Raw genomic sequence first — 12,993 nt, forward strand, 5'->3', positions numbered from 1 at the left:
TGATTAAAAGACATAAGAATTTACGGAAATACTTTTTGTTTAGAGGTATACTGAGAATGATTACAATGAAATTCGAATTATGGATCTTGGGACATACATTGCACTACTCTATGCTTCGAGTTCTTCATACTGAGGAGAAGCTACCATCCGAGATATATGGGCGCACGAAGATTGTGGCATTGCATATTTTCTGGTCTTGGCATCACTTAGATACTATAGAAACAACAAGAATGGAAGGTTGCGCATGGCTTCTTGAATTGTGGATACCTCTCCCTAGTTCTACTAATCTCTTGACTCTTTTTTCGTACTCCAGTCATTTGGATTTATCTTGATGCTTGATTAGAGAAGGTTCCAACCTCCTAACAAATAATGTAATCATGTACGCCAAAACACCAAAACGTGCGCCCTAAATTGTATTCATCGATCCTCTCCTTCTTCATTATTTTAGGTCGAATTGTTTCCATGATATCATACACTTTCTGATTTTTAAACGTTTTACTTCCAATACTATCAAAGGGTTTGTTGTTCTTACATTTGTAATGGTTAACAGCACTTAATCTCATCTTAAGCTCGAAGTTCTTGTGTCGAAGCAATCATGAAGGAGAAATTGGTTATTATATGACAAATCCTTTTGTCCACGCAAAGGACCAAGGACATCATAACCTCTGGCCCTCTTCCATTGGGATGAACCAAATTTGGCGCCAAAAAGGAAACCCACTAAAATTGTGGCTTATACTAATGATCCTTTTGTTAGTAAATATTTTTCAAGGAAATGGTTTATTGACGACCCATTTCGACATAGGTCATTCTGTAGATGAGAGTCTATGGGGGGTTTTTACCAACGATATATCCTCCAGAAAAATGCTTCTTTGTAAAGAAAGTTGTGTAGTCCAGCATAAACTAACACCAACTCTATTTGTTATGGTAACCTTCTACACTTAATTTGCAGTTTTAATATTTCATGCTTCTAATTCTAATAGTCAGGAGCAATTAATCTCATTTCAGGCTCAAAGTTCTTGATCAAAAAAGTTTTAGATGGCAATCATGGAGAAGAGATTAGTTATTATATGCCGCATTGCCGCAGCTTATACCATAGGCACTTGGGACAACATCATAACCTTTGCCATGTTCTTGGGATGAGCCAATTTTGGCGCCAAAAAGAAAAAGGCCACCCCAACTAGGTAACTTTGTTTGTGAACTTTCTTGCATTACTTTAGGTTCTGAGTCACTGTTGATAACAACGAAAAACTGAAAAAGAAAGAATAACCCAAAGGCATGCTTGAAGCTCTTGCAGTCATGCTCTCACTTTATACAGAGAAAGAGGAGACACAGTCACTGGAAATGATTGAAGAAGAAAGCAACGTGGCAATGACAAAGAATTCTGTACCAGAACCAGAAGAGACCCAACAGCAAAGACCAGTCTCTGTAATTACAGTGAAGTTGTGGGGCGCCTGAAACTGATGGAAGCCACACCATGTTTCCCATTGTGTCGGGTCAGGCTCATGTGGGTTGGACCCGGTGGACCATTTTGCAGGTTCTGGTACCAGGACCATCATGTCTGTATATCAGTATATCCATCATCTACCTTCCTGCATATAAGAGCAGTCACTTGTAGTTAACTTTGTCAGGGACAACCTTCAACCTTCAATATGCAATTCTTTATTGCTATGTGATCCTTTCAACTGTCACAGTTTGATAAAAAGATAGCATTTGGCACATTGAAAAGCAGAGGAAAATTTTAGTTGTTCTCTAGTATTTTCAGAACATAAACATTAGACAAGTGTTTGAATTACATGGGCACAATTGCAATGCCAGCCTATTGATCAAAATTTAGAGGTAATGGATCAGAAACGGATAAGAATTAAACTGCAGGGTAAAAGATAATTCACTTACGCTTGGGAATACCAAACTTGATTGGCAAGGCTCTTTTGAGTTTCGGCTCATTCCCAAGTTACTGGATCTCATTGATTGCTCAGCACGACAACTAGTCGTTGCTTCCATATCTTGATCTTACAGCAGGCAACTTGCTCTGCTACTGATTGTAATATACCACAGTCCACAGAGATGATACACATGATGGGAAGCTAATCTGAGAATCAAAGAAATGCGACATCAGGAAAAGAGAAACATATTGATGCTCAATTCAAGCATGAGCTAATAGTACAGGGGTAAATGCGCTAACCTTCAGAAGAGATGCTATGGACACGTTTTGGGTCTACAGGACAGGTTTTAATCTACTGAGAATATTTGATATCTTCATTCCTTGGTTCTTCAAACATCCCAGTCTCCCAGATATGTTCTTCTTCCTCCTCTTCTGTGCAGATACCTAAATAAACAGGGAAAGGAACAATTGTCAACCATAGAGTTTGTCTCAGCATGCAGACACCCGTTATAAACAACTAAAGAAGAGGACATAGTTATAACTTCTTTTTTTGTCGAAAACGCAGTTATGAGAAACGAAGTAGGAGCTAACTAGATGTCGAATAATTATGTATTCATTCAAGGTCATGTATTCATACTTATCATCTCTTGTTATACCTGTGGTATTGTGAAATGTTTCCTGTATTAAAGAAGCTACAGAGTATTAACATATCACGAAACAAGAACATACATTGTACGTGAGAATAGGAGCATCTGTCATGCGACCTAAGATAGCATCGTAGTAAGGCTAATCAGAAAATAAGCTATACATGCAACCAAAGATAAAGATCATGTATTCATGTACCAGCATCTTTCTGAGCATGTAATTAGCTCTATGAAGAACCTGCATGTAAAGAAGAAACTTAAATGAATAGAATAAAGAAGCAGTGGTATGAAGCACAGAAGTAAGCTAAATTGAGACATAGCTGCCATATAGGTTTACTCTCTCTGCTTTTTGCATACTTTTTGAACATCAACAAATTATTTGGATGGCCTGATCGACTATAATCATATATCAACCTCAAGAAAGACGAAAAATCAGACTTAGTCATGGATTTTACTTTCTTTTTGTTAAGATTGACATACCATAATATAAACACATCACTCTGGACTTATCCACCAAGGGGTCATAGGTAATTCTCGGATCTTTGAAAGGTATTCAGTACAATGTTCCAGTCCTTAAGCTCATGTAAGGACTTGATTTCAGCAGAGATAGCAGCTGTGGCATATTGAAGGGGGAGAACTATTTTCTGCACCAAGCAATTCGGAAGAAATTATACTGAAATTTCAATCCAGCTCTTTCCTTCTGTTTTTGCACCCACTTGCCTGACAGCTGTTCTAATTTTGCTTAAATCAACCCACATTCCTAATTCTGCGTAAACATTTGAAAGTGTCACATACGTGGAAGGGTCTTCAGGTGAACTTGCAATAAGGTGATCAGCCACGATATTTACTAGTTCAGTGTTTTTATGAGTTCCACAGGCTCCAAGCAATGATCTCCATATGATCTGGTCAGGCTCAAATGGCAACTTAGAAATGAAATCTAAAGCCTCTTCAAAACATCCAGCTTGACCGAGAATGTCAATCATGCAATAATAATGCTGTACACGAGGTTCCAGTCCGTGCTCTTTTTCCATAGAACTAAAAATGGTCCTTGCCTTTTCAACAAAACCAGCATGCCTGCATGCAGAAAGAACTCCTAGATATGTAACTTCGTTCGGCTTCAACCCTGATTCTGTCATCATATTGAAAAGTCTAATTGCTTCATCTGCTCTTCCATTTTGCCCACACCCCACAATAATTCCTGTCCAACACACAGTGTCTCTGTCTGCCAAAGAATCAAACATAGCCAACCCATTGTCTATGTCACCACATTTTGAGTACATGTCAATCAGTGATGTCACTACAACCCCCTCAGATGCATATCCACTCTTAACACAGAAAGCATGAACCTGTTTGCCACTTCCAAGAGATGTTAAACTGGAGCAAACTTTCAGAACGTATGAAATGACAAAATGATCTACTACTACACCCAAATACACCATATCCCTAAACAGTTGAAATGCTAACCAGCTCAGTCCAATTTTAGCACACCCTATGATCAAACCAGACCAGGCTACAGTGTCTTTCACTGGAAGCCTGTGAAACAACCCCAATGCATCCTTAATGTTTCCCACTTTTGCATACAGGTCTGTAAGAATGCTTCCAACAACATAATCCAACTCATATCCTGCGGTGACAACCAAACCATGCACTTGACGACCAAGTCTCAAGTTAAGCAAGTTAATACAGGCCTTTAGAGCACCACTATAAGTGTAACAATCCATCCGTGCACCTGAGCAATGGACTTTTGAAACCAAGTCCAGAGCTGCACGATTATGTTTGTTAATGACACAACCAGAAAGCATGGAATTCCAAAGTGCCAAATTAATGGAACCACTGCACCTTGAGTACTGATCAAACAGCTTTACCGCTGCGTTTAACTCATTGAAATTCGCATACATATCAACCAGTGCTGACAAAGCAAAACTATCAGACTCAAAACCGGTCTTCACAACATTACAATGGATCTGCTCTCCAGAGGCTAACGAACCACATGTCTTCAAAGCACACGGAAAAGTATAACAATCAAGCAAGAACCCTTCCCGGTGCATTAACCTCACAAACTCCAACGCAAGGCGGCTCCCATTACTCACAAAACCAGCAATAATACTATTCCATGAAGCAGCATTCGGCTCTTTCATCCGCCGCAACAGCCCCACCGCCTCCTCCATCAAACCAGCCTTACAACACCCCGAAATCATCACATTCCACGACATCCAGTTCCTCTCCAACATCCCATCAAACACCCTCTTGGCCTCACCCAACCTCCCACATTTCACGTACATATCCAAAACCGCATTCATCAAAACCGTATCAAACTCCAATCCCTCCCCACATACCCTCTTATGAACCTCCCTCCCCAATCCAACCTTCCCCACCGCGCCGCAAGCCTTCAACACAGCCGAGTACATAAACCCATTAGGCCTCTCCAAACCCCACTCTACCATATCCCTATACATCCTTAAACCCTCACCGCCTCTCCCACACTTCGTATACGCAGAGACCATCGTCGTCCAAGTGACAATGTTTCTCTGGGGCATTTCGTCGAACAGCTTCTGTGCATCGTTAATCAAACGAGGTGTCTCAGCGTACAAGGAGATTAGATTATTGGAGAGGAAAACATCGGCCATGATGCCGAGTTTGATCAGCTGGGAGTGGAATGCCTTGCCGTGATTGAAGGCCTGGATTCGGCCGCAGTGGCGGAGAGCTATGGCAATGCGGTTTAAGTACATTACTGCGAGGTAGGAGGGGATAGGGGTACGTGCATTGCCTCGGAGACAGACTGGGGAAGACCACACGAAGATCGGACCTGAATGCCTGTAGGTTAGTCCCCAGCGCATTGCATTACATCAACTTTGGATTCAGACAGTAATGTAGTGCTCAGGTTCACCTTATTTGGAAATTTTTGTATATGCGGCGTGCAAGTAGAAAAAGTAGGGTGGGGTTAACATCTAAAATTAATTAGTAATAGTTAGAGTGACCCAAGCTTTTATAAATCATAGGTAAAGTCATATTTTTCCCGATGTGGGAGATTTACGCTCCCGTACGTGTGGTGAATTTTTAAGCCTAACACGTGAACAATATTTAGGGTTGACGTGGGGTTCGTGTGGCCATTGAGCTTCACACGTGGACGTGGGTAACCCGCTCTGATACCATGATAAAATAGTTTGGAGTTCACATCCAAAACTAATTGGCAATAAATAGAGTGACTCAAACCCTTATAAATCACATACAATGTCCCATTTTTCTCGATATGGGGGATTTATATCTCAACACAAGTACATGATGCAATCTCAGCCGTCTATATGTTGAGACGTGCATTCACACGTGGACTCTGGAGTTCACATCCAAACCAATTAGCAATAAGTGGAGTGACTTAAACCCTTATAAATCACATGCAATGTCCCATTTTTTTCGATATGGAAGATTTATATCTCAACACAAGTACATGATGCAATCTCAGCCGTCTATATGTTGAGACGTGCATGTATATGTATTTAAGTCATAGATAATCTATGCAGCTACACCATTTGCCGTAACAAAATATTTTTCAAGATACAACAGGAAAACATGTAACAAGTATTTTCATTATGTACTTGGAAATGCATTGTAGGCTAACAAAACCAATCAAACTCCAAACGAATTTGGCAACCCCCACCAAATCTGACTAGCTGGCATGTGTTACCCAGCTAAAAACTTACACGCTCTACGATGTCTATGTATTCATCTATGTACCAAATGTTGAGCAAGTCCCCCCAACTTTGCCAGAGGCAGCTCAAACTTCAGCTATTCCCAGATAACATATCTAACATGTATAAGGGGCAAAGAATAACATCTAATAAGGAATTCCTTTCGGAAAACAAAACTGGAAAACCTGCATCTCCTGACCAACTGCTTGGACTATCTACATTTTACACAGGCCACAGCAGGATTTAGAGCGTTGGGTCTCTTCAGAATCCACAGAAGAAAAGAGACAAGACCCCCCATGTAACGTGAAGCATATGATTGACAATGGTACAAGAGAGAAACTTTTAAAGGATTTGTTGGTTGCTCTCACAGCTTTGTCATCAAACTCGAGAGTGTAGATGGGACAATCTGAGTGTTATTGTGTCTTTGTAGACATCTACATTCTGGCAAAGGGTAAGTGTACACAGAAGATTTTCGTGTAAACTTTTTCACTCTCGGTATAATCATTCCCTTGCGGTCACTTTCTCTGAGCATTGTTTGCATCTCAAGTCTGAAATCTGTCCAACTGCAAAATCAATATTCGCACAATTAACATAAAAGCTGACTGTAAAGCTTATAACACAAAATCTTCACTGGTAAGGGGATCGGGCAAACAGACACCACTTTGTTTTGATTCTATGGTCTTTATATGAGAAAGTACCTGATACCCATGTCCTGCAGCAAAACAACAAGCTTGCGCTTATCAGGCACAATAGTCTTGGAATGTCCACCATGGATGAATCTCCGATGACCCATTAAGAAATGTGGAAAGTTCCCACCTTGGGTTGTTACAAAAACCTCACTAAATAAGCATACTGTATAGTCCAAAGCTGCCAATCTTGAAGAATATCCCTAGGAAACAAGATAACAGGAATTATATCAAGTATGTGGAAGAGTGACAACATCAATTGTTTTTTTATCTTTGAAACAGCTTGTTTTCTACTGATTTCACATGATTTAACCAGGTTATCCTATTGAATTTAAAAGAATCTAGATTTAGAGTATATGAACATTTAGGACAGAATATTCCAAAGTAAAATGTTCCACTCATACTCTCTTGGGAGAACATTGCCTGAAACCTAGAAAGAGATACCTTAAATGGAGCAAGCTCATCTGGCGTTGCAAGTGACTCTTTAGTGTGCAGATAGGGAAACATCTTCAGCAGAGGGGCTAAATGCTTTTCTGCCCAATATATTTTCCCCGAGGCTAAATATATTGAAGTAGTATTATCAAATCCCATACCTCTTAGCATCATTCCAACCTACATTAACGAGATAATAAGCAGAAATTAATTATTCTTCTACAAAAGACAACTATGAGAAAGAAGAAAGAGGATGCATGAAGAATTATGAGCTATCAACGCTGAACTTAAGGGCCCAATTTTCGCCTTTAGAAAACATGCAGATCATATAGAAGAAAAATTGTAAAGTCAAAGTTTCAAAGATTCATATAAGCAGAAAGACTTTGATGTATAATAAGAAATAGTAGTGATGTATATTACAGTACCTCCAAGGGGGTGAGTGGACATTTTCCATTAATCCTATTTAAACCGGGCAGAGTTACACCGCCTTTACTTTTGAACTTATTTCCCCACCCCCTCTGTCGTACTAAATTCATTTCCGCTTTTTCTGCCTCTCCTCCATCATACAAGCAGCATGAGAATGCCACCATGTCCTGCAGGACGAAGAGAGATGGTTGATATGACAATTCACTTTATTGACCATTAAAATTGAGACCAACTTAAGTTTAACAGTCTGTATACTAAGCTTTATTACCTCCTCAAAACGGAGGTGGATTGAAACATACTTTCCACCACTCCTTGAACTCTTCTCTGTCATTCGTTCAACTAGCTTCTTTGCCAAATTTGATATGGAAGACGAGAATTGCAATGCTTCATAATTAGAAAGGCATCTTAGATGCTGAATAGGAGGTGGGACACTCATCGATAACCTATTAGCAAATGGAGCTATCCTTACAACCCTGAGAACCAAATAAGCAAACAAAGACAACCTTGAAGTAAGTTTGGAGAGACTATGATTATTCAGTTTATATCAATAGAGTATCAGAAGCTGAAACAAAATTATTGCTTGTTGATTATTCAACAACGTGAATGCTTTCTTCAGCAGTTCAGCTGGATCAGAACACCAATAGCATCAGATATATGGAAGAAAATAATAGTTCAGTACGTACCCCTGGCTCTGCAGAACAGGATAAACTTCTCCTGTGTAATACCGGACAGGAGCCCAAGCTTCAACACGAATATTTGGTATGTTACTGATGTTGTGATCATATCTCTCCAGCAGTGCCTCAGGTAGTTCTTTAACCACTCTAACATAGCCCTCAAGGGTAGCTGTGAAATGCTCTTCATCATATATATCGCTAAAAGTACTGCAAAACATAATATTATTAGCTATATATATTGAAGCACAATATGCCCCATTTCATAGTAAAATCATTTTAAGCAAGGCTATAATGAGGGTATCCTCAAAATGAGTTTTGATACATATTCTTGGCATTTTAATTAAGGACTGCATGTGAGCCTGCCAATCTCATTTTAACCCGAACATCTTGAAGTTGGTTAGACATGGTCATACAGTTTCTTATCAAGATTAATGAAGCAACTTAGTCAAACTCATAAATTGCTGATTTCCTGATCTAAACAAAAATATTAAGTTTTAAGAATTGGCATTTCAGCAATATAATTACTTTTACCTTTGATCTCTCCAAACACTATTGAATTCAAAGCGAGGAATAACTAGAATTGCATTCAAAACTCCAGCAAGAGCCACAGCGTTGCAAATCTGTGAAAAAGCAGATTTAGTAACAACAAAAAACCATACACCTACAAGGGATATGTAGTTACTAAATATTACAATGGATATCTAGCAGCCTTGATTTTAGAAGCAAGCAAAAGCAATTTGAAGTGAAATAAGAACAAATGGAGAATTGGTTAGAATTATCATACCGCAGAGCGTTGTTGGTTAAGACCGCCATTTACCTCCACTATCAAGTAACCACTAGGGGCAGCATTGTCTGACATTCAGCGTATAATATTAGTACAATGTACATAAGAACAATAACAAACTCTCAACTTTTTTAAAACATTTGCATAAACATGACAAACTTGCTACCCATAAATCTAACCAATATTCACAAAAAATATTCATGACATCTGATTGCAAAGTTGCAATCTGAAAGCTCCCATGATTCAATTTCAAAAATTTGTCTATAGTGTAGCAACCATCTCAACAAGCTTGTGCTAAATTATACATACCGGACTGTGGTCCTGCAGTTGAATGTGGACAAGGTTTCTGTTCTTTCAGCTTCCTTCTGTATCTCCACACGGATGACAACTAAACAAACAAAGAAACAACCAATCTTCACGGTCAGTTGAAGCATTTCTACACATTATCAATGACTTACAAACGCGAACATGATTCTGAGATTCTCTATAGTTTGAACATTGTAATTCAATGAATCAACTCACATAAGTTCAACTACAGATTAGAGTACTTGATCCGAATCTTAAAACATCAATAGAAACAAATACAAAGATTTGAGCTTTGAGCGAAACTGCAAGAGGGTTCACTTTTTAGTCAAAATTTTTGTCTTTTTATCTCTTGTCCTCTTTCTATAACATCTTCCAGATTAAATATCTGAACTTCAAGTATTTTACTTCTTTTCCTTTTCAAGCATTTCCCCAGAATCCAAACACTCAGCAACAGAAAACCAAAAAAGAAAAAAAAGAAACCAAAAGAAGAAGCAAGACCTCGATCGGAGTGGAATTGTCGGCCTGAATATGAGGCCAGAGTAGCTGAAACATCTCGTGGCTCCGGTAAACCGAACCGGGGTGAGGGGTATGACCAACCAGAGAGCAAAATGGGCCCACACCGACACACATGACAAGTCCAGAGACATAGAGCACGGGCAGAACCACCAGCAGCCGCAGGAACCGGCGGAGGACCAGGAAGCCGGCGACGACCGACATGGGTTTCGACCGGAGTTTCCGGCGGTGGTGGAAAACTAATGAGCTAGAGTTACGACGCGGTGACGGTGGCGGGCTAGGAGAGTTGCTGCTGCTGCTCTCGCTGCCGCCGCAGCCACCGCCATTGCCGCCGTTGTAATGGTGGTGGGACTTGGCTTTGGCTCCCATGTGAGTAAGACTTAGTCAGTGAGCAAGTATGTCTGTGAAGTTAGAAACTTAGAGAGAGAGAGAGAGAGTTGTAGAGAGAGTGTGGAAAAAAGAGATGGGTTTTTGAATCATAAGAAATGCAGACAGATTTTTGGGAGTAATAGTGTATCTCCAACAAGAAAGAGACGGAGGACGAATGAGTGGCTCGAGCTGGAGCCGATGATGGTGACAGTGGGGTTATGGTAAGCTTCCTTTTTTGTAACAATGGTTTAGCTTAGAACCCTAATTATCGCTTTGAACTCGGAAACGTCCTTGTTATGTCTGATAATTGGCTTTCAAATGTTATGCTCTGATGAAAGCGAGGGATATGAGAACAAAAATTCGAACAAATTGTGAGGCATAGGATGTAGTTTGATGAGGATAAGTAGCCGATGTGATTTTGAATGACATATTTTATGATTTATTCTATTTCTCGACATTTTGATTGACTTGTTATTTGATCGTCAAGGTACAACGACTTTTCATTCTCTATGTATTGTCTTGTAGGATAACTAATTTCATTCAAAAATCACATAAAAAATATCTTGTTTGATTGATAATAAAAATTAAATCAAAGTAACTGACACTATCTTATACTAAATGATAATGATTTTCGGCCGCTAGACATGTTCAATTTTAGGAGTTTATAGCTCTTCAAGATTATTGAAATTTCTTCCATTTGAGCTTTGGATACTTGAGCAATATCAATGATATATTCAAGAATGCTAGTACAAGATGATGATCAAAACATAGAGAAATTAACCGATAACCAAAATGTCTATTAAAACTTTCATAATTTTGATGATCTGAAATTCCAAACCTTTTGAAAATTAAAATCATATAACATAACATCTATAATTAGGGACAAATTAACTAAACTTGATATGAACAAAACCAAGGTTCTAAAAATCGGTCTGGGCGGCTGCCTAGGCGGCGCCTAGGCGCTCGGCGGTGGCTGCCCGTCCCTATTTCAAGCAAATCGTGTGGTCTGGGCGGCTGTCCGATTTTCGATTGATTACTCGGGCTGGGGGGCGATTACTCGGGCTAGGGGCGATTACCTGGGCTGGGTGGGTGGGCGGGCTGGCGGGACGGGATTCTCTCAACTGGAAATCCTCTTCGATATTGTCCACGTCCATGAGAGATAGGAACCTTTGGAGCCTGAGTTGAAGACGATAGAGAAGAAGATGAAGGGAACAAAATAAGGAGACGTGGGTTTTTAGTTCTCTATGATAATTGAGATGAGGTTATCTACTACATTAGGCTTAATCTAATTGGGTCTGGAAAGATATTGACTTTACTGATGGGTATTCCTTTAATAGCTTTTACACAAATTAATCCAGTAATTGTTATCCGTTTTTCTAAGGACAAGGTTTAGGATATAGTTTATTAGGTGATTAAAAATTATTTAATATTATATTAAATGATTAATTAAGTAAATAATTGCTTGTTATAATAATTATAGGCATTATTTATATAATTATCTATTATTAAAAATAAAATAAATAAAAAAATATAAATCCGATTAATCCCCGATTAATCTTTTCGGCGCTGTCCGCCCGACTACCGCCTAGCGTTTTTTAGAACCTTGACACCAATGAAGATGTTTTGGTAGTAGGTCAATTATACCCGAATAAGAAAGCCTTGAAACAACATTTGGGTATCGTTGCAATGAGAAAGAATTACGAGTTTAAAGTGAAAAGATCTACTAGTGATCGGTTTGAAGTTGGGTGCATGGATCCTAGTTGTAAGTGGCGTCTCCGTGCAACAAAGTTACAAGACTTAGCCTATTTTGAAGTAAGGAATTTTTATAATGAACATTCTTGTTCATTGGATATTATCCATCGTGATCATCGACAAGCAAGCAGCTCCCTGATTGGCCAATTTGTTAAGTCAAAATTCCAGGGAGGAATGACACGACCCACCCCGAATTTCACCCTGAAACCCGAAGTAAGTCTTACGGGGACCACCTTCAAGGAAAGTTTACCGAAAAATCGGTATAACCTCCCTTGAAAATGGACAACCCTTCCTAATAAATACCTGCAAACACTTCTGAAAAATCCAAATCCAACCTTAAACTCCTGGAGCCTTCGTGCTCCCCAAATCATAACATCTCCTAATTTAATTACCAACTTAAACAAGATAATCTCATAGCCAACAACCACAGTTCAGAGCAATTCTATTTGAAAGGAAATAAACTAGAAATATAAAAATGAGCGGAAGCTACACTATTGACTATGCCTCTTCTCCAAATACGTCCGACCACAACTATGCAATCCTGCAAACTGGGCATTTTGAAAACGAAGAGCCCAGGGGAAAACATATGAAAACGAAACGTTAGAGTGAGTGGACAAAAATAAATTTACGAATAAAATATTTGTTTCCCCAAAACAATTTCTAAAGAAAAATCGAATGCATGCTGCAAGCGATAAAACTTTCATCTCATAATATCGAGCCTCTCAGGCTCTAACATATATGTATGTATTTACACACGTCCATACTCCCTATATAAATTCATGAGTCTATATAGGGCTACTACGCTCGCGTCCAACGCTCACGTCACGCCTTAATGCGGT

At 39.3% G+C, this 12,993-nt stretch overlaps 2 protein-coding genes across 2 annotated transcripts; both read right to left on the reverse strand.

Annotated features, from left to right (window-relative positions):
* Nucleotides 1–1,554: 1,554 nt before the first annotated feature.
* Nucleotides 1,555–5,255, reverse strand: LOC101295017 (pentatricopeptide repeat-containing protein At4g08210-like). Its single transcript, XM_004292630.1, has 5 exons — nt 3,007–5,255; nt 2,726–2,764; nt 2,183–2,326; nt 1,894–2,089; nt 1,555–1,589 (listed from the first exon to the last, which is right to left on the reverse strand). Exon 1 carries the CDS (start codon nt 5,253–5,255, stop codon nt 3,195–3,197), a length of 2,061 nt encoding a protein of 686 aa, XP_004292678.1. The 3' UTR covers nt 1,555–1,589; nt 1,894–2,089; nt 2,183–2,326; nt 2,726–2,764; nt 3,007–3,194.
* Nucleotides 5,256–6,251: 996 nt separating this feature from the next.
* On the reverse strand, nt 6,252–10,402 carry LOC101295307 (uncharacterized protein At1g04910-like). Its single transcript, XM_004292631.1, has 10 exons — nt 10,019–10,402; nt 9,524–9,602; nt 9,215–9,282; nt 8,962–9,050; nt 8,440–8,637; nt 8,025–8,229; nt 7,756–7,923; nt 7,343–7,510; nt 6,911–7,101; nt 6,252–6,775 (listed from the first exon to the last, which is right to left on the reverse strand). Exons 1-10 carry the CDS (start codon nt 10,400–10,402, stop codon nt 6,577–6,579), a joined length of 1,749 nt encoding a protein of 582 aa, XP_004292679.1. The 3' UTR covers nt 6,252–6,576.
* Nucleotides 10,403–12,993: the final 2,591 nt, after the last annotated feature.

This window comes from Fragaria vesca, linkage group LG2 (assembly GCF_000184155.1).
Source record: "Fragaria vesca subsp. vesca linkage group LG2, FraVesHawaii_1.0, whole genome shotgun sequence".
NCBI classification, from domain to species: Eukaryota; Viridiplantae; Streptophyta; class Magnoliopsida; order Rosales; family Rosaceae; genus Fragaria; species Fragaria vesca.

Coding starts and splice junctions, on each gene's coding strand:
- LOC101295307 (XM_004292631.1), bottom strand. CDS start 10,402: ATGGGAGCCAAAGCCAAGTCCCACCACCATTACAACGGCGGCAATGGC. Junction 9,051..9,214: donor TTAACCAACAACGCTCTGCG/GTATGATAATTC, acceptor GCTTTTTCACAG/ATTTGCAACGCTGTGGCTCT. Junction 8,638..8,961: donor AGTGTTTGGAGAGATCAAAG/GTAAAAGTAATT, acceptor TATGTTTTGCAG/TACTTTTAGCGATATATATG.
- LOC101295017 (XM_004292630.1), bottom strand. CDS start 5,255: ATGTACTTAAACCGCATTGCCATAGCTCTCCGCCACTGCGGCCGAATC.